Source organism: Bufo gargarizans, chromosome 1, assembly GCF_014858855.1.
Source record: "Bufo gargarizans isolate SCDJY-AF-19 chromosome 1, ASM1485885v1, whole genome shotgun sequence".
Lineage (NCBI taxonomy): Eukaryota > Metazoa > Chordata > Amphibia > Anura > Bufonidae > Bufo > Bufo gargarizans.
The window spans coordinates 230612008-230634848 of record NC_058080.1 but is presented as its reverse complement, the minus strand read 5'-3'; the positions used below and the strand labels follow the sequence as shown (position 1 = coordinate 230634848).

Genomic DNA, 22841 nt, shown 5'->3' with positions numbered 1-22841 from the left:
CGAATCCCACAAAGTGGAATTCGATCCGAATTTCAGGATAAATTTGATTCGCCTAGATGCCGAATATCCTCGTACTTCGTGTCAGCGAATCGATTTTTAACCTAAAATAGTATAAAAAAACTAAAAAATTCAAACTTGCCTCCTCCAATTGCTTGTGATTGGCTGCCAGCCTCCATCTTGCTTGAAGATCTCGGCCAAAATCCTGTGTGGTGCGAGATTACATCATCACGCCGGCTGGCATGATGACGTAATCTCGCGCTGCACAGGATTTAGGCCGAGATCTTCAAGCAAGATGGCGGTGGCCGGCCCGTCGTAAACAAATGGAGGCGGTAAGTTTTTATAAAAAAAATTTTTGTGAATTTTACACTAAGATGCTATAGCAGCTCCCTGTCATTGCACCCGCTAATTACAAAAAAATTCACTTCGTGACGAAGTAATTCGCTCATCTCTAATCTGTATCTGACCTGCCACCGCCAGAGCACCGGATTGGGTCTCAGCCGGTAACACGGTTCTACGATCCAGTTGTCATTTTAACAACCGGATCTGGAGAACTGGAGGGAACTGGCTGAATCCCATGTCTGAGTGCAACCTTACTGTCTGAGAGGCACAATTGTGACACTAAGAGGGCATTCCTAACTAAGCGTAGGGCACAATTACTGTACTGTGTGGGGGAACAAACGCTGGTAGGAGGAGCTTTAAATTAAAATAAATAAATTGCGCTGCAATTGACGTTGTCCCTCCTTTAGGCCTCATGCACACGACAGTTGTTTGCGGACCCATTCACTTCAATGGGGCCGCAAAAGATGCGGATAGCACTCCGTGTGCTGTCCGCATCCATTGCTCTGTTCCGCGGCCCCGCTAAAAAAAAATATGTCCTATTCTTGTCCCCGCTTTGCGGACAAGAATAGGCATTATATTGACGGCTGCCCTTTCCGTTCCACAAATTTTGGAAGGCACATGGGCGGCTTTTTTTTTTTTTTTTGGCGGACAGCAAAAAACGACACGGTCGTGTGCATGAAGCCTTATGCATGCCTCCCAACTTTAAAAAGCCTAAAGGACTTGCCAACCCAGTCAGATCAGATCCTGAATACACATCTGGATTTACTGTGACTTTGGTGCACTACACCCGGTATTAGGATTAGTCTTTCCATAAACATGCATTACTATTTGTTACAGTTTAGTAATGCTTTGTTGCTTCCTGTTTACAGATATTGACTGTGCAGCACGATGTATAACCAGACCTATCTCTCAGAAGCATCTTTATAGAAAAAGAATGTTCCAGCCGTACTGTGGTCGTGGATGAGACTTATCCAAATGACTAAAAGGGAGGGTTCTGTAGCAATCTGCCCATTCCAACTCTCATCAGAAAGCCACAAGCTGACTGTTTGCTATGTTTGAATTGTTCATGGCAAAAATCACGATATTTAAAGGGAAGCTGTAAGCAGCAAAACCCATCCCAAACCGCCAGCAGTACTTTCAAGTTTCGAATGATTATTTTCTTACTGCATTCTGATGAGGCAGAAGTATGAAAAACGATCTTTTATTCTCCGTCCGCGCTATTTTCCAGTCGGGCTTGAAGTCAAGTGGGCAGCGGCCTTCCTGCTTCAAGTCAAGGTAACCGCACCCCCTTCCCTGCCCCTTCGCTGTGACTGACCGCACTTATGCCCGACAGCCGGCTGGCTTTGCCGAACAGCCGTCTGTCAGTCAGAGCAAAGGGGCAGGGAAGGGGGCGCGGTTACCTTGACTTGAAGCAAGTATGTCGCTGCCCCCTTGACTACAAGCCTGACTGGAAAATAGCGCGGACGGAGGATAAAAGATCGTTTTTCATACTGACCCCACTAAGGCTAGGTCTACACCTGACATTTGTTGCATGACAATTTTTATAATGGTAGTCTATGGTGTCTAACTGCAACATGCGACATACTGCGATGTGACAGTCGCAAAAAATCCATTCAAGATGGATTTTTCTGCGACTGTCGCATGTTGCGGTGCGACACCATAGACTACCATTATAAAAATTGTAACGCGACATTGGTGCGACAAAATGTCGCAGTATAGTTGTGCCCTATCTGTCACGCAGACCTAGCCTAAGGCCTGCTCTAAACATAAGAGTAAAAAGTGTAAAAGTAATAATAGCACTGACTGCTGAGAAGGCAGCAGAAACCTTGATATTGAGAGGCCGACCTTGCATCAGACACATGACAATATCTCTCCCACCAGTCCATGATGTGTTTGTGATTGCAGGCATAGAACTGCGCTTTTAGCAGCCGCACGCTCTAATTATTTTTTCTGTGGTTTAACAGTGTTCCCTCAAAGGTGAACTATAATCCTTGTTTTGTTACAAGAATTTTATTTTTTATAGGAAAATCTATTGCATGCTATTCGAATTTTGTAATTAATTTACATTCATTTATGATCATAATTGTCATATTTGGGTTCCACCCATGAAACTGACCTTGCTCTGTAATATTTCTTAATCGCTGCCTTCCCAGTTGCATTGAGCCTGGAGCCTAATGTTTTTCAGCTCCACAGAGAGGATATGACTGGAGTGGTGATGCAATTACCAGTAAAATGTTTACCGAGGATCTCTGAGCTGCAGGAGATGCCGTCTGCATTAAAATGACCATGTATCTAGTAATAGTTGTAGTAGTAACTATAGCGGAGACATCCTGGTTGTATTAAACAGTAGTTTGAATTCTTATTTTCCTTTGAGTTGGGGCTCATGCGCTCAGTATCATGGATGCGGACCCATTCACTTGATATGGAGTGGAAGCCCACAGGATTTTGGTCCGTGCCCCCGCGCCGCAAAATAATAGAACATGTTATATCTTTTTGCAATGTGGACTGAATCCGTGGCTGTAACGCCAAATCCACACGGGTTACACGCTGCTAAACATGGCCATATAGTTCAGGGATGCCCTTCTGGGAGAAATATTTCCTTCTGGGGACCTTCCATTGTGGTGTGCCAGTGGCCACAAATCTTCTAAAGGCCTCGGTGTCCAACAATTTATAACTTGGGCAGTAGTTGGCGGGCTAGCAGTTCCGACAAGCCAGCGGTCAGCCGTTGGGCAAGAGGATTTTCCAGCGTCGTGTGTGTGTGTGTGTGTGTGGTGTGTTTTTTTTTTTTTTTTGTTTGTTTTTTACGCTCAAACATTTGTGTCACGGATGCTTGCCTTGTGCCAGATGAACTCGAAGGTGGAGTGGAGGACAAATGAGAGGAGAGAGGAGATCAGCGGATCGCAAACGCGCAAAGTTCACCACGAACTGAATGCCGGGCGAACCGCAAGGCCATCACTAGTCGAGATGCATCTCTCCCAGCTTCCAAAGAAACATACATACTCTGATCATCATTGCGTGTCAATTTGAATATAGAGGAATATAAGCTGCTGATAAACTTTTGGCATTGATTAACTCATGGGGACACATGATTGAGCATGTCCAAGTCCAAAATGTCAGCTCCTTCAGACATGGTTGGGCCAACATTTATCAAATGTGTATGGCCAACTTTAGTCTGTTGTTGTAATTTTGATGATGATAATATTTTCATCATGTTGGTAATTAGAAGAATAGAATAAGGTGAAAAAAAAAAGCCAAGGTGTTAATTTCATTTTAAAATTTGAGCTACAATGTTCCTTTAATGGATAGTATGAAGGTCGGTGATGTTCCGGCCCCACCAATCAATGATTATCCAGACTCCAGAGGGCTGGTCATAATATATATATATATATATATATATATATATATATATATATATATATATATATATATATTAAAGAAATATATATAATATATATTAAAGAAATATATATATATAATAAAGAAATTCCGCAGCACATCCACGTAGTAGAAAAATAAAAAGACTTTATTCACCCAGCTGGGTGAATAAAGTCTTTTTATTTTTCTACTACGTGGATGTGCTGCGGAATTTCTTTATTTTATAATTTGGAGGTGGATCGCCGACTCAGCCGCTGGCACTCCCATTACAGAATACGGATAGTGGTGCTGCCCACATTGCTTTTTCTATATATATATATATATATATATATATATATATATATATATATATATATATATATATATATATATATATATATATATATATATATATATATATATTTTGCCAGATCCATGTGCGTAGCCATAGCACTTGCTCTGGGGCTCAGAGGTTGAGGGGGCCCAATCAAATGCAAGAACATTGTACCCTTTTGACCTTTTTGTGGAGAATAACAATCGTTTTTTTTTTGTTTTTTTTTGCCATAATGTGGGTTTTCTCATATTGTGCTATTATACATATCTTTATTGCTACTTATGCTGCGGTTTTAATTTTCTTACACTAAGTATTGGGACCCCATCTTATTTTGCTATGGGGCCCTATGATCTATGGTTACACCTCTGGCCTGATAACAATTGGTCAGTGTATCTTTTTATCAAATTTTAAAAACCTTTTCAACATGCTGGGCCAATCTCTTGAATATGTGTCTGTGTTTTATGTCTCTCTCTTTTTTTAACTTTCATTTTTCTAAAATTTTTAGGTTTTCACCTAGTAAAAGTAACAATGTTCCAGTAGAAATTATATAGCAATTTAAATGTTTTTTTTTTCTTCTCTTTTTAGCCTGCAAGAGGAACCATCAAAGATTTCAATGGATTCAATGCCAATACTGATGCCGAGGCTCTCCGCAAAGCTATGAAGGGATTAGGTAGGTTTATATACCGTACTATATTATATAAAAGTTCTACTGAGCTACAGTTACACAAACACACAACTCTACAGTGATCCGCGGTCAGTTCAGTAGAACTACAGGAAGTTTTAATTTGTAGTCAGTCTTTTTTACTAAAGTAATTAAACTGGCATAGGCCAAAAAATACTTTTCAGAAAGGTAGAAAAAGGAGAAGCTAAATTTTGTTACTTCATCTATTTATAGGTATTGCCTTACATTTATAATCCTGCTTGTGATGATAATGAGATGAGTACTGAAAAGTGATCTCTATAGAATAGGACGTGTTAACCTCAGTGGTCTACCCTCCACCATTGATTAACGGCTTTCTCCATAATACTGTGGATATGTAGAAAACTGGCAATCAGTGGTGAGTGTGGGGGGAACCGTCATGTCATTAATGCAGTGGACTCCTCTCTGGCAGTGCTCACATTTTGCTGCATGGAAAACATTATACGTTTTCCCAGTCTATGTGGGGGATATGTAAAGAGAATTACCCTCCACCATAAAAAATGTGAATATGTGCCAGCAATATACAGGTCCTGTAATGACACTAGAATTAGACCATCTGTCTCAGGGGATTGTTTCTGGTGCGACAGTAAGAGTCCATTCACACGACCGCAAAATGGGTCCGCATCCATCCAATTTTGCCGAATGGGCGCGGACCCGTTCATTTTCAATGGGGCTGCAAAAGATGCGGACAGCACCCAGTGTGCTGTCGGCATCCGCACTTCCGTTCCACGGCCCCGCAAAAAAAAATAGAACCTGTCCTATTCTTGTCCGCAGCCACGGACAAGAAACGTAATTTCTATCATAGTGCTGGCCATGTGCGGTCCGCAAAACAGTTGCGGACACGTGAATGGACCGTTATTGTAGTGCACATCAGATGACAAGAAGGGAGGTCCTAATCTGCATGTTTGAGGCACATTCTTTACTGTGTTAATTTAATAGGTGTGCAGCATATACCACATTAACACATATATGACAAACTACTGAAATGTCTGTCACTACTTTATGTGGTCCTCAGATGGCAGCATATCGGGTGTGGCAGTTTCCCTTTATCATAAGAAACAAGCATTTATTTATTTTTTTGTTAGGTCCCATAAAGGTGTTTTATATTTTATTTTATTTTTTCCGGGGCTGTATGAGAGGCCATCACTATAAGATTGGTAGGGGTCTGACTCCAGGCACCCACATCCACCAGCTATTTTCACTCTAGCAGGAGAAGAGCATAACTTTAAGTGAATGGGAGCAGAAATTCAGTAGCATTCAAGGCCCTGCCGTTTAGAGGTATACTGTTCTAGAGTGCAATAGCCCGTTCAAACAGCGGATTGGTGGGGCTGCTCGGAGTCAGACCCCCCCACTGATCTGATAATGGTGACCTATCTTAAGGATAGAATCCACAGAGTAACAGTCGCCCCACTGTGTTCACTGCTGCTGCGCGGTGCACGTGTCCGGGGCTGGCGTCCCGTCAATGTATGAAGGAAAAAGACAGCACTCACAGAAGTAGATGAGATGCTTGTTTTTTTATTGCCACACTGAGGGAGCAAATGTGACGCGTTTCGACTCAACTATCGAGTCTTTGACGCGTCACATTTGCTTCCTCTATGTGGCAATAAAATACAAGCAATAAAATACAAGCATCGCATCTACTTCTGTGAGTGTCTATCTTTTTCCTTCATACTATTTTAAGGATAGGCCATCAATGTTGGTCCTGGAAAACCCCTTTTAAATAAGGTTGTCCAGTATAATGTAAGGGCCGTTTCACACGAGCGGATGCCGTGCATGACATCCGCTGCGTGAATGACAGCCAAGACCCGATGCGGACTGCAGAAGCACGGAGCAGTAACATGACTGATAATGCTCTGTGCCTCTCTGTGATCTCTTTACTACGAAATCACAGTGAGATAAAGTTGTCACTGTGATTTCGTAGTAAAAAGGTCACAGAGAGGCACGGAGCATTATCAATCATGTTACTGCTCCGTGCTTCTGCAGTCCGCATCGGGTCTTGGCTGTCATTCACGCAGCGGATGTCACGCACGGCATCCGCTCGTGTGAAACGGCCCTAAATAAAGCTTTATCACGGTACAATGCAAAGTTTTTAAATACACTTTCTGTATTAATTCACCATCTCATGGTAATATTTTTTTTTTAAACTATTTAACTTTTGCAATACTATTACAATTGAACATAAAAGCAGTGTTAAGGCCTCCCATAAACATATAGGCCATGAAGTATACTTTAATTGGATGCCTCTGACAGGAGCCATACAGTAACCCATTGGATTTCTTTGCCCAAAAAAATGCTTTTAACATATTTTATTTCTATTTTTTTTTTCTGGATGCCATTGTATGGACTAGTATAGTCTTTCTATGCAGTTTACTGATGTATACCAGCCAGATTGAGGCCAAACATATGGATAATTTAACACTATTGACTTATTTAGTATGTATGGGGAACTTTCTCAGTGTACACGCTAAATGGACATGACAAACAAGATATGAAAACAGGCTTATTCTGTCACAGTGCTGATAGTAAATGGAGACCACCTACTCTGGCCTAGTCTTACTTACAAAGAATTGCAGTCTGATACAATGACTCGGATTGCTAAAATGAGTGCACTTAGATTTGGTTGAAAATTCTGTAAGATTTGGCATATGTGCTTTTGGGAAAATCCTCTGCACTTAACTTGACAAGGAAGAATGGCATCATTAGATGAGTGCGCATTGCTTAACCGCCTCCGGACCGCCTAACGCAGGATTGCGTTCTGGAGGCGGTCTATTCATTCCTCGCGCGTTCACAGGAACTGGAGGTAAACGAGCTGATCTACAGCCTGCCAGCGGCGATCATTCGCTGGCAGACTGTAGATGCGTAATATATTTTTATTTTTTTATTTTTTAACCCCTGAAAGGTATATTAGACGCTGTTTTGTTAACAGCATCTAATATACCTGCTACCTGGTCCTCTGGTGGTCCCTTTTGCTTGGATCGACCACCAGAGGACACAGGCAGCACTGTAAAGTAGCACCAAACACCACTACACTACACCCCCCCCGTCACTTATTAACCCCTGATCACCCCATATTACACTCCTTGATCACCGCTCTGTAAGGCTCCATTCAGACGTCCGTATGTGTTTTGTGCATCCACGGATCCGCAAAACACGGACACCGGCATTTTGCGGATCCGCACATTGCCAGAACTATATAGAAAATGTATTTTCTTGTCTGCAATTTTGGACAAGAACAGGACATGTTCTATAGGCTGTACAAAAAACGCAGTGTTCGCCCGATCAGGCCTGATCTTGTGCGCACACTTGCGTTCAGTCCGCCCCACCGCAGTGACAGAATATATATATTTTTTTTCTGATCACTGCAAAAACACAGTAAAATTGCTGCGGCGCTATAAAAAGATCACTTTTGAGGGACATGGCGGAATCCAAATGCGTAAAAATTTTTAGACCATTATATTCTAGACTTCTTCTCACGCTTTAGGGCCCCTGAAATGCCAGGGCAGTATAAATACCACATTTTGGAAAGTAGACACCCCAAGGTATTCGCTGAGGGGCATATTGAGTCCATGAAAGATTGAACTTTTTGTCACAAGTTAGCGGAAAGGGAGACTGTGAGGAAAAAAAAAAAATCTATTTCCGCTAACTTGTGGCCAAATTATTTTTTTTTCTATGAACTCGCCATGCCCCTCACGGAATACCTTGGGGTGTCTTCTTTCCAAAATGGGGTCACTTGTGGGGTATTTATACTGCCCTGGCATTTTAGGGGCCCTAAAGCGTGAGAAGAAGTCTGGAATCCAAATGCCTAAAAGGTACTCATTGGAATTTGGGCCCCTTTGCGCACCTAGGCTGCAAAAAAGTGTCACACGTGGTATCGCCGTACTCGGGAGAAGTTGGGCAATGTGTTTTGGGGTGTCTTTTTACATATACCCATGCTTGGTGAGAGAAATATCTCTCTAAAATGACAGCTTTGTATAAAAAAAAATAAGGGAAAAGTTGACTTTTAGAGATATTTCTCTCACCCAGGATAGGTATATGTAAAAATGCACCCCAAAACACATTGCCCTACCTCTCCTGAGTACGGCAATGCCACATGTGTGACCCTTTTTTGCAGCCTAGGTGCGCAAAGGGGCCCAAATTCCAAAGAGTATCTTTACGATTTCACAGGGCATTTTATACGCATTTGGATTCCAGACTTCTTCTCACGCTTTAGGGCCCCTAAAATGCCAGGGCAGTATAAATACCCACAAGTGACCCCCATTTTGGAAAGAAGACACCCCAAGGTATTTCATGATGGGCATAGTGAGTTCATGGAAGTTTTTTTATTTTGTCACAAGTTAGTGGAATGTTGATCCTGGAAAACCCCTTTTAAATAAGGTTGTCCAGTATAATGTAAGGGCAGTTTCACACGAGCGGATGCCGTGCGTGACATCCGCTGCGTGAATGACAGCCAAGACCCGATGCGGACTGCAGAAGCACGGAGCAGTAACATGATTGATAATGCTCCGTGCCTCTCTGTGATCTCTTTACTACGAAATCACTGAGATAAAGCTGTCACAGTATACACTTATTGCATTTTTTTTTATCAAAGAGAAAAATTAAATTTATATAGAAATGTAGTTTTATTTGAAAAATTTTACAACTGAAAGTGTCCTTTTTTTTTTTTTTTTTTTTTTTTTTTATTCCCGAAAAATTTGGTAAATTTTGATTAATAACAAAAAAAATGTCGGCAGCAATGAAATGCCACCAAATGAAAGCTCTATTAGTGAGAAGAAAAGGAGGTGAAATTCATTTGGTGGTAAGTTGTATGACCGAGCAATAAACCGTGAAAGTAGTGTAGTGCAGAATTGTAAAAAGTGGTCTGGTCATTAAGGGAGCTGAGGTGGTTAAGATGCGCCAGTTCGCACCAAAATTGCACCACAATTCTCGTATAAAATTCTGTGCAAACTAAGCTAACCAATAGATGGCATAAAGTTGGACAAAAGTATCTATCCCTGCACCAGCCCTTGATAAATCTGGTATATGTTTAGACAGCCTGTCTAAGCTTACGACTTCTAGAGCATTATTAAACTGCCCCAATGTACTATTGTAGGTAAAGGTTGTAAGCTTGGAGACATGGCAGATAAAGGGTTTGAGAATTCCTTAGGCCCCTTTCACACGGGTGAGTATTCCGTGCGGGTTCAATGCGTGATGTGAACGCATTGCACCCGCACTGAATCCTGTCCCATTCATTTCAATGGGGCTGTGTACACGAGCAATGTTTTTCACACATCACTTGTGCGATGCGTGAAAATCACAGCATGTTCTATATTCTGCGTTTTTCACCCATAGAAATGAATGGGGCTGCGTGAAAATCGCATTGCATCCGCAAGCAAGTGCGGATGCGGTGCGATTTTCACGCATGGTTGCTAAGGAGAGGAGGGATGTATGACCCGGGACCTCATTTACTTTATTTTCCATTATAACATAGTTATAAGGGAAAATGATAGCATTCTTTAATACCGAATGCTAAGTATGATGTCGATTGAGTGCTAAAAAATAATAAAAAAATAACTTGCCTCATCCACTTTATCGCGCAGCCGGGATCCTCTTTTGTTCTTCTTGAAGGACCTGCAAAAGGACCTTCACTGTCGTCATCGCAGGTTCTGCTGAATGAAGATAGAAGGTCCTTCTATCTTCATTCAGCAGGACCTGCGCTGACGTCACCACGTGGTGAGCGCAATGACGTCAGCGAATGTTCTTCTTAAAGGACCAAGAAGACTATGCTGGCTGCGCGATAAAGTGGATGAGGTGAGTTTTTTTTATTTTTTTAACCCTCAATAACATTATACTTCGCATTCTGTATTAAAGAATGCTACTATTTTCCATTATAACCATGTTATAATGGAAAATAATAAAATCTACAGAACATCAAACCCAAACTTCAGTGAAGAAGTTCGGGTCTGGGTACCACATTCTGTTTTTTTTCTCACATGCGTGCACTCACGTGGAAAAAAACTGATCAACGGAACGCAATCGCAGTCAAAACTGACTGAAATTGCGTGCCTACTCGCACTATTTTCCCTGAACAAACCTGCATCGCATCCAGCCCTCACCCGCATGCCTGTGTGAAGGGGGCCTTAGAGTAGAGACACGCATCACAGCAGAAAACCATGGCTTTGTACCTGCAAAGCCCACATGGACAATGGAATATTTTTTTTATTTTTTTTGGGCCATGCTGTGGCTACACCGCAGTTGAATAAGGATGTGTCTTACTTTAGGCTGATGCACTATGCACAGGTGATGTGACAATAGGATCAGGGCGGGTTTTAGCCTAGGCAATGGATACCTTCAGGTCAGTGTTTTTAGGTTTTAAATCTTACTCCTTTTGGACAACCTTTTTTTTTTTTTTTTTTTTTCTACTGGTCTTTATTAAAAAAAAAGTCAGCAGTTTTTGTGATACATGCAGTTAAATATCCATCTATTTGCAGACTATCCCTCCTAAGTTCCATCAGCAGAAAGCGCATTTTAAGCCATATCTCTGATCTCCTGACCTCAAAAACACTCATTTAAGCTATATTCCTATCAGTCTGATAACAGTTTAGCTGTAATTGGTGTTTATGAAGTTCGGGGATCGGAGATAAGACTGCACATAAGCCGTCAGCTGACGGCTCTCAGGAGAGAGAGAGAGAGAGAGAGAGTCTAAGGCTAGGTCTACACGACGACATTTGTTGCGTGACATTTTGTTGCACTAATGTCGCGCGACAATTTTTATAATGGCAGTCTATGGTGTCGCACTGTAACATGCAACATGTCGAGATGGATTTTTCTGCGACAGTCGCAGCATGTTGCATGTTGCAGTGCGACACCATAGACTACCATTATAAAAATGGTATTGCGACATTGGTGCAACAAAATGTTGCGCTACAAATGTTGCAGTGTAGTTGTGCCCTACCTGTCGCGCGACAACTGTCGTTGTGTAGACCTAGCCTAAGTTGACTGATCGTTAGCTGCATGTATCACAAAAAAAGCTGAAAAAAAACTATTGAAAGATTTTTTTTTTTTTAGCCCAAAATAAGTAAAATGCAATCAGAAAAAAAAATGCCTCAAAGGTGTCCATAGCCTCCTTCAAGGGTAAATTTTGTTGCAGAAATTTCAGAAACTTTTTTGCATTTCTCTGAATAGAGTTCATTTAAATGTGTCTCAAATGTTTAAATTTTTGGCAACAAGATGAGTTTTCGATTTGATGTCTGGTTATTTCTTCTCGCTTACCTAAAGTCATATAGTTTGGTAAATTTCTGCATAAATCAATAGTATAAAATGCATTTTATAAGAAAGGTGTCATTCTAATCTTTTAGTAGTCCCCCCCCCCCCCCCCCCCCCATTTACTGCAGTTTCTTTGGAAATGTTAAAAAAAAAAAAAAAAAAAACGCTTTATATTTTATTCTGTTTCCAATAAATTGCAGGTACTGATGAAGACACTATTATGAAGATTCTCACAGCAAGAAGCAATGCTCAGCGTCAGCAAATTGGCGTTTCATTTAAGACCTTGTTTGGCAGGGTAAGATGGGAATTATTATGGTATTATAGAAAATGAATAATGTAGTAATTAATGTGCCCTGTATATCTGACCCATAGGGCACATTAAGCCATTTTTATCACTATAGTTGTGCCAGTTTTATTCCGGTCATGTTTTTTTGTGTTGACAACAATGCCTTTATTTTTTTTTCACGTTTCACACTGTGCTACTTGCAGGCAACGATTTTCCTCAATGTAAAAAAAAAGTTCCAGCACTTGTAAATCGTTTCGTAGCTTCGTGTTTATTTTCGGTAACAAATTACAGCATGTGGACGCCACCTTTCACCACCGCACAGTTGACGCGTTTCTAATTATAGCATTCTTAGTCGTAACTGTATGGATTGCCAAACCTCCAGGATTAAAGGCATTCTGTTATGAGATTTTACCCCTCTAACCTAAACATATGGTCATGTCCGGAGTAATAAGAATAATCCTAAGCTGGCCTTATTAAACTTCACTGTGGCTCTATTTGCCCAAAAAACAGTTTTTTATAACCTGTCAATCACTTACTTAAAGGAAACCTGTCACCAGGATTTTGTGCATAGAGCTGGGGACATGGGCTGCTAGATGGCCGCTAGCACATCTGCAGTACCCAGGTCCCATAGCTCTGTGTGCTTTTATTGTGTTAAACAGTTTTGAGTGATATGCAAATGACCTGGTATGAGTCCTGTATCCGGAAATGAGTCAAGCGGAAAGGAGCCCAGCACCGCCCCGCGTCCTCCGAATCTCCTCCTTGCTGGCTGACGTCACAGAGCTGGAGCGCCGAAATCTCGATGCGCTAGCTAGCGCATGCGTAGTTCGTTCCCTGTGCTGATGCCAGTACAGGGAATGAACATGATGCCGACACTGCGCATGCGCTAGCTCGTGCATCGCGAGATTTCGGCGCTCCAGCTCTGTGACGCCAGCCAGCAAGGAGGAGATTCGGAGGACGCGGGGCGGTGCTGGGCTCCATTCAGCTTGACTCCTCTCTGGATACAGGACTCATATCAGGTCATTTGCATATCACTCAAAACTGTTCAACACAATAAAAGCACACACAGCTATGGGGACTGGGTACTGCAGATGTGCTAGTGGCCATCTAGCAGCCCATGTCCCCAGCTCTATGCGCAAAATCCTGGTGACAGGTTTCCTTTAAGGTGCCCAAGGGGAGGTCCGTTAATACAGGGTGCCCGGCCGCACCCCTTGCCGTCCGGTGCCCAGCGGCGTCTTCGCTGTCTTCTGCGCCGCCTTCTACAGCTCAGCGCTGCCTCCGCAATCCTACCCGTCCCTCTGCCAGATCCCGCGCCTACGCACTAGGCTCAGCCTGATGCGCCGCGGACTCCTGGCAGCGGCTTCGTTGAGCGAAGTGCGCATAGAGCCACAGTGAAGTTTAATAATGCCAGCTTAGGATTATTCTTATTACTCCGGACATGAACATATGTTTAGGTTATAGGGGTAAAATCTCATGACAGAATCCCTTTAGATAGATAGATAGTTAGATGGATAGATTCACTCCCCCCAACCAACAATGGGAGGGGGAGGGGAACCACCTCCCAGAGGCAGGGCACTCCATAGCTCTGTCATGTGCTACACCTGAAATCTGCATTTAACAGCATCCCTGACTTAGAACAACCTACACTTGTACTTACATCTAGTCGCCAGTGCACACCAATTCAACAAGCTATCAGAAAATGTCTTCCTATTTCGTATGAGGACAATATTCTGTATCGCACCTTAAAAAACGGATGCAGAATAGTATTAAGGCGACCCAGTATGTTGGTTACTGTTCTCTCTCCTGTTTACACACAGCAAATAAATCATCGGGTGACTGGATAAAATACCTAGGTTTTACCAAATATGGAGGACACCCATGCAAAGCGTGGAGATATGCCACACCAACAAGAAATGTTCACAATTCTACACATACGGAAACGTTTCCGATAAAAAGCTATGTTAATTGTAATACAATGGGCATTGAATGTACAGTGTGTGATCTGATGTCTATAGGGGGTTCCAGCAGGAAATTTAAAACAAGACTTACCCCTCAGCGATGGGTACTTCAAATGCGGCCAATCATTTTATAACGGTACATAACCGTGGTTTAACTAGTTTTCACACCTATGCGATGGAAAAGGTAGTTGTTCCTTTGAGAGGAGGTACCGTAATATGAAAAGGTTTTGCAGCGGGAGGCATATTGGATATTCGGACTGAATACCAGATATCCACAGGGTCTCAATTTGAGGAAAGAACGCGCATAAGTGGATATCGGCCATTACTTTGTTTCACTGATAGTTATATGAGGATGTCTTAGTAATTTAGATGTCTTCTTTTTTTTTATTCTCAATAATGATTCATGGTTGATTTTTATGTATCCCATTCACACTGTGCAGCTTTTTAGGGCAAAAATATTTGAGGCTAAAGACCTGATTCGGAACAAGTGCCGGAATAGAAGTAGATTGTGCCCTGGAAATGTGTTGCTGTACTTTATCATGTATTTTATACTTTGTTTGCTGTGGGACTTATATACACACATGTATTTTTTTTTTATGCTGATAAATGCAGATTTCAGGGTAGCACATGACAGAGCTATGGAGTGCCCTGCATCTGGGAGGTGGTTCCCCTCCCCCTCCCCTTCCCATTGTTGGTTGGGGGAGTGGATCTGTCTATCTATTTAATCCTGGAGGTTTGGCAGTCCATACAGTTACGACTAGGCTACCTTTTCACACTCGTGTTTGGTGCGAATCCATCATGATCTGCACAGACGGATCCGTTCAGGTAATACAACTGCATCTGTTCAGAACGGATCCGTTTGTATTATCTGTAACATAGCCAAGACGGACCAGTCTTGAACACCATTGAAAGTCAATGGAGGATGGATCCGTTTTCTATTGTGCCAGATTGCGTCATAGAAAACGGATCTGTCCCCATTGACTTACATTGTGTGTCAGATTGATCCGTTTGGCTCAGTTTCGTCAGACTAACACCAAAACGCTGAAAGCAGCATTTTGGTGTCCGCCTCCAGAGAGGAATGGTGACTGAACGGAGGCAAACTGATGCATTCTGAGCGGATCCTTTTCCATTCAGAATGCATTAGAGCAGAACTGATCCAATTTGGACCGCTTGTGAGAGCCCTGGACGGATCTTGCAAATGGAAAGCCAAAACGCCAGTGTGAAAGTAGCCTAAGAACGCTATAGTTCGAAACGCGTCAATTGTGCGGTGGTGTCCACATGCTGTAATTTGTTACAGAAAATAACGACGAAGCAACAAAACGATTTCTAAGTGCTGTAAGCAGCGTTTTTCTGTCCGCTATGTGGTGCGGAGCAAGACGGATCCGTCCTGACACACTATGTAAGTCAATAGGGACAGATCCGTTTTCTCTGACACAATAGAGGACTGATTCATCCCCCCATTGACTTGCAATGGAGATTATGACTGATCCATCTTGGCTATTTTAAAGATAATACAACAGGATCAGTTCAGAACAGATGCACATGGTTGTATTATCAGTAACGGAAGTGTTTTTGCTGATCCATGACGAAACGAGCAAAACCGCTGGTGTGAAAGTAGCCTTAGACGGGCTGCCTAGACCTCCACCAGATTTATTAGAGGGGCTTAGGATGGATGATAAATTTGGTGCAAAAATAGACCCTTTTCTCTGACTATATACCAGCTATTGGTTGTCTTACTTTAAGATGGAGTTTTACGAAAGGATTTTGCCTCAAACTAGCACATCTTATACCCCACTCTCTTACTGAGTAAGTCAGAAAAAAATGTAAAGCCATAAATGGGCCACAATTGTGCCAATTTGCACCACTTCTTAGACAGATCTTTGGCATAGACACATCAGTAAATATGATGTCCAAACTCTTGACACATACAGGTATACCGTATATTATGGGGCGCTTCCAGGCATGGTATTCAGCCAGTTCCCTCACGTTCTCCAGATCCGGTTGTTAACATTATAGCCGGATCAGAGAACGGGTTTCCGCCTCTGGCGGAGGCAGCTGGAGCGCTTTCATTCCATAGTTTAGCTCCTTAGGCTTTATAAAGGTTGAGTGGTATGTGTGTGTGTGTGTAGTGTGTTGCATATTTATGGTGTATGTATATGTAAATGTGTTGTGACTCCGCGTTGACTAGGGAACCTGTTGTTAAACATTTGAATCCCACCCCTGGGTATACCGTATGTTATGAGGCGCTTCCAGGCATGGTATTCAGCCAGTTCCCTCACGTTCTTCAGATCCGGTTGTTAACATTACAGCCGGATCAGAGAACCGTGTTTCCGCCTCTGGCGGAGGCAGCTGGAGCGCTTTCATTCCATAGTTTAGCTCCTTAGGCTTTATAAAGTTTGAGTGGTGTGTGTGTGTGTGTGTTGAATATTTATGGTGTATGTAAATGTGTCGTGACTCTGCTTTGACTAGGGAACCCGTTGTTAAACATTTGTATCCCACCCCTGGGAGCTTCAGATGAGTTTGTTCTTCATAATCTATTGTCTTTCTTTCATGTGGTTTTAGCATGATTGTAGTTAAATTGTGTTCATACTACAACAGGATCTTCTTGGTGACCTGAAATCAGAACTTACTGGGAAACTTGAGAAGGTGATAGTTGCACTAATGATGCCAGCCAAACTGTATGATGCATATGAACTTAGACATGCTATCAAGGTAAGTGGTTTACTCCTCATCTGAATGAAAATACAATGGCTTTCATTTAATCTGGCATCTATCAAGATGGAACGTTTTAAAATCTGGCACTAGTTTCCAGCACAGATCTGAGATATAATGTGGGATTTTGTAATGTGGGAAGCGCCAATCGGTCAAATCTGGAAAAGAAAAAACTACAAACAAAGATAATATTACACCTCCTTCAGGGTTACAAATCTATGAATCTCAGTGTCTGAACTTGTTGTAACCTGTACTTGTACATTTATATATTAAGGGATTATCACACCCAAAACTTTTCTTTGTTGTATGGTTTTTCAATATTTCTCTAAAGGGATCAGTCTAGAGAAGTGAAGTAAGATCAATTATTATATGGTGCTTAGCCAACTACTCCCAAAACCATGATCTCCTTTTTTGAGTGAGGGCCTTTGTAAGAAACCTCTTGAGCTTATGCTATGTATTTGAAACTACTATCTAGGCTTGTTTCACGCTTGCGTTGACCGATTCGGCAAGCTGTTCCGGCTGGCCACTGCTGAGCGCTGCCGTCCAGGAACCATTTATTTGGGTCAAGCAGAGATCTGGCCAAAACCTGGCAAATATGCCGAGAATTGCCAGACTAATACCGCTGCATCTTTTTGTCCAATCGATTCCTAGTATTCTATGCAGCAATAGCAAGCCTTATTAAAGTGAAGACGAGCACTCTAAGTCTATGGCTCCTTGGCAACATGGCATTACCAACAGGTCAGGCTGAAATTATGGGAGGACTACACTGCAGCTTGGAAGGACCAGTTTCAATAAATCTGTATTTGTAAACCCTTGTTTCATTGTTCCTGTAGGAATACACGGTCACATATATGCATCTGGGGCTCCAATATATTTTTAAATACACCAAGTCTATGGCTGGGTCTCCATGATGTGGCAACCTAGTCCTATGGCAATGACAAATGGAAGCATGAATTGGCAAGTTAATTGTCCTCATATTTGTGCAGCTATTGGCCATCCCTAGTAGGTGGGGTTTCTGACGCCAATGGCAGCTGCATTGTGGCAGCCCCGGGGAACCTCAGCCTAACGCACATCTCCATGTTTTCCAGGGTGCTGGCACTGATGAGAATGTGCTCATTGAAATTCTTGCCTCAAGAACCCCAGCTGAAATCAATCACATCAAAAAAGTCTACAAAGAAGGTACTGACCAAACTTTCACATATTGTGGTGTGTTTATTTTTTTGCAGTGACTAAAGAGTGGCCTACTGTACCTCAAGTTATAAATGAATAGTCATATACTACAGGGCTTACTATAAGGTTTAAATGGGGTTTCCAGCCTCATGAAATCTTTGCAAACAGCTGACAATGCTGTAAAATGGCAAAAAGATTAATACTCTCCTTACCAATCACCTGCTGCTTCCATGCTGATGCTTCTCTGGTCCCCTGCTGGTCTTTGTTTACTAGGCTCTAGCAATATGGTATCATTGTGGCATCTGACTACTGTTGTCGACATGTGACCACTGCAGCCAGTCACTGGCTATAGAGGTAATTTTTTCACACCACTGAGTTCATTGCTGTAAGCCTGGCCAGTGATTGGCTGCAGCAGTCACATGTCACAATATTGCAAGAAGGATGTCACATGACAACCCATCTCAGGAGTGTCAAAAACAGATATGGAGTATGAAAACCCCTTTAACTTTGCCATGTGGTAGGTTACCAAGGTCCTTCTTCTTTCTGAGCTCCAGCAGTAGACACCCCTGCTGGACATTCTATCACTGTCCGGTTTTACGTTATGCTGGAGTCCTCTTCTGTATAACGGAAACCGGATGGATCCGTTATGCAGGCAATAGACTTCCATTATGACGGAATGAATTACGGAATGCCACTAAAGGAATTCCATTATGCATTCTGTTATGGTCCTTGGTAACGGAATCCATAACGCAATTCAGCATATACCCCAACACGAACTTCAAAATATGAAGTTCGCTCACCCCTAGTTAGAAATGATCTCAGTATTTTAGCATAATTCTACAACTCTGAGCTCTCAAAACGTATATGATGGATTAAGGGGGTTTTACAACCAAAAGCACTATATTATGTATGCACTAAATAGGTGATTTCATCATTCAGTCAAATACCCGATTTCTCCACTATGTATGTGCTAGGCTACTTTCACACTAGCGTTTTTGCTTTCCGTTTGTGAGATCCGTCATGAGCTCTCGCAAGCGGTCCTAAACGGATCAGTTTTGCCCTAATGTATTCTGAATGGAAAAGGATTCTCTCAGAATGCATCAGTTTGCCTCCGTTCAGTCTCCATTCCGCTCTGGAGGTGGATACCAAAACGGTGCCTGCAGCGTTTTGCTGTCCGCCTGACGATGCAGAGCCAAACAGATCCGTCCTGACACACAATGTAAGTCAATGGAGACATTCTCTCTGACACAATCTGGCACAATAGAAAACGGATCCGTCCCCCATTGACTTTCAATGGTGTTTAACCACTTCAGCCCCGCTAGCTGAAACCCCCTTCATGACCAGGCCACTTTTTACACTTCGGCACTACACTACTTTCATCGTTTATCGCTCGGTCATGCAACTTACCACCCAAATGAATTTTACCTCCTTTTCTTCTCACTAATGGAGCTTTCATTTGGTGGTATTTTATTGCTGCTGACATTTTTACTTTTTTTGTTATTAATCAAAATGTAACGATTTTTTTGCCAAAAAATGACATTTTTCACTTTCAGCTGTAAAATTTTGCAAAAAAAAACGACATCCATATATAAATTTTTCGCCAAATTTATTGTTCTACATGTCTTTGATAAAAAAAAAATGTTTGGGCAAAAAAAAAAAATGGTTTGGGTAAAAGTTATAGCGTTTACAAACTATGGTACAAAAATGTGAATTTCCGCTTTTTGAAGCAGCTCTGACTTTCTGAGCACCTGTCATGTTTCCTGAGGTTCTACAATGCCCAAACAGTAGAAAAACCCCACAAATGACCCCATTTTGGAAAGTAGACACCCTAAGGCATGGATGTCAAACTCATGGCCCTCCAGATGTTGCAAAACTACAACTCCCATCATTCCCTGATAGCTGTAGTATGCCCAGGCATGATGGGAGTTGTAGTTTTGCAACAGCTGGAGGGCCACGAGTTTGACATCCCTGCCCTAAGGTATTCGCTGATGGGCATAGTGAGTTCATAGAACTTTTTATTTTTTGTCACAAGTTAGCGGAAAATGATGATGATTTTTTCTTACAAAGTCTCATATTGCACTAACTTGCGACAAAAAATAAAAAATTCTAGGAACTCACCATGCCCCTCACAGAATACCTTGGGGTGTCTTCTTTCCAAAATGGGGTCACTTGTGGGGTAGTTATACTGCCCTGGCAATTTAGGGGTCCAAATGTGTGAGAAGAACTTTGCAATCAAAATGTGTAAAAAATGACCGGTGAAATCTGAAAGGTGCACTTTGGAATATGTGCCCCTTTGCCCACCTTGGCAGCAAAAAAGTGTCACACATCTGGTATCGCCGTACTCAGGAGAAGTTGGGCAATGTGTTTTGGGGTGTCATTTTACATATACCCATGCTGGGTGAGAAAAATATCTTGGCAAAAGACAACTTTTCCCATTTTTTTTTTTTATACAAAGTTGGCATTTGACCAAGATATTTTTCTCACCCAGCATAGGTATATGTAAAATGACACCCCAAAACACATTCCCCAACTTCTCCTGAGTACGGCGATACCAGATGTGTCACACTTTTTTGCTGCCAAGGTGGGCAAAGGTGCCCAAATTCCTTTTAGGAGGGCATTTTTAGACATTTGGATCCCAGACTTCTTCTCACGCTTTAGGGCCCCTAAAAAGCCAGGGCAGTATAAATACCCCACATGTGACCCCACTTTGGAAAGAAGACACCCCAAGGTATCCAATGAGGGGCCTGGCAAGTTCATAGAATTATTTTTTTTTTTTCGCAAAAGTTAGCGGAAATAGATTTTTTTTTTTTTTTTTTTTTCTCACAAAGTCTCACTTTCCGCTAACTTAGGACAAAAATTTCAATCTTTCATGGACTCAATATGCCCCTCAGCAAATACCTTGGGGTGTCTTCTTTCCAAAATGGGGTCAGTTGTGGGGTGTTTGTATTGCCCTGGCATTTGGGGGTCTCCGCAATCATTACATGTATGGTCAGCATTAGGAGTTTCTGCTATTCTCCTTATATTGAGCATACAGGTAATGAGATTATTTTTTTTCCGTTCAGCCTCTGGGCTGAAAGAAAAAAAAATGAAAGGCACAGATTTCTTCATTCGCATCAATCAATGTGGATGAAAAAATCTCTGCCAAAAAAAAAAATGGAGGGGAAAGGCGTCTGCCAGGACATAGGAGCTCCGCCCTACATCCATACCCACTTAGCTCGTATGCCCTGGCAAACCAGATTTCTCCATTCGCATCAATCGATGTGGATGAATAAATCATTGCCGGGATTTTATATATATATATATATTTTTTTTTTTATATATATATATATATATACAAAGTGTTTGCCAAAGCATAGGAACGCCGCCTCCTCCTCAGCTCGTATGCCTTGGCAAACGTATCTGTCACTGCAGAGGAGAAAATCCCGTCTTGCAGCGCCGCATACACAGACTTGCGTGTAATCTGACAGCAGCGCAATGCTTCTGTCAGAATGCACATCGGTGCTGCAGCTAGTAGATCGGTTGGTCCACCTGGAAGGTAAAAAGACAAAAAAAAAGAAAAAACCAGGCCACAACGCAATAATTTTATTAACTTTGGAGCAGAACATGTAACTTTAACTTTTTGAACTAAACATTAACGTGTTTGCTTACTGGTGTTTTTTTTTTTTTTGTTGTTTTTTTTACCTTTTATAGAACAAACCTCTCCTTCCCCATGGGTCAATGTGCAAAGCGCAAATCGCCCAAAGATGTGGCGAAGTGCATTATGCACTTTGTCCCATGTGAAAGACGTTTGCAGCAGCTGTGAGTGAATGGGCCCTAATAGCCCTGTGTGCCTATCCTGGTGAGATGATCCCTATGCTAGGTGTACCTGTGTGTGGTACTTTTGGAAACACTCCCCTAAGCATAGGGCAGGGTGGTCAGGACAGTCAGGACAGAAATAGCGGGTGTCACGCCTTACTCCACTCACTTTTTCGGGGTGACGGGTGGGTTGAGGTACCAGCAACGAAATTGGGGAAATGTCGCTCGTGTAGACGGCTAACTACACTGGTGGATGGGGCCACGGAACCTCCTGGATACAGGAGGTTCTCGATGATCTCTTCCTGAAATTTGAGGAAGGATCCAGTTCTCCCAGCCTTACTGTAGAGAACAAAACTATTGTACAGAGCCAATTGAATTAAATATACAGACACCTTCTTATACCAGCGTCTGGTTCTGCGGGAAACTAAATACGGAGACAACATCTGGTCATTGAAGTCCACCCCTCCCATGTGGAGGTTATAGTCGTGGACTGAGAGGGGCTTTTCAATGACACGGGTTGCTCGCTCAATTTGTATTGTCGTGTCTGCGTGAATGGAGGAGAGCATGTAAACGTCACGCTTGTCTCTCCATTTCACCGCGAGCAGTTCTTCGTTACACAGTGCGGCCCTCTGCCCCCTTGCAAGACGGGTGCTAACGAGCTGTTGGGGGAAGCCCGCGCGACTAGTTCGCGCGGTACCACAGGCGCCAATCCGTTCTAGAAACAAATGCCTAAAGAGGGCCACACTTGTGTAAAAATTGTCCACATAAAGATGGTACCCCTTGCCGAATAAGGGTGACACCAAGTCCCAGACTATCTTCCCACTGCTCCCCAGGTAGTCAGGGCAACCGATCGGCTCCAGGGTCTGATCTTTTCCCTCATAGACATGAAATTTGTGTGTATAGCCTGTGGCCCTTTCACAGAGCTTATACAATTTGACCCCATACCGGGCGCGC

At 42.4% G+C, this 22841-nt stretch overlaps 1 protein-coding gene across 1 annotated transcript in view; it reads left to right on the top strand.

Moving 5' to 3' along the window:
- The window catches only part of ANXA5 (annexin A5), a 57972-nt gene that overhangs the window by 10246 nt on the left and 24885 nt on the right, over positions 1-22841 (top strand). The window contains exons 3-6 of the mRNA XM_044302039.1: positions 4613-4697; positions 12170-12264; positions 16809-16922; positions 18011-18101. Coding sequence (XP_044157974.1) covers positions 4613-4697; positions 12170-12264; positions 16809-16922; positions 18011-18101 — 385 coding nt within the window. The remainder of the gene's footprint in view (positions 1-4612; positions 4698-12169; positions 12265-16808; positions 16923-18010; positions 18102-22841) is intronic.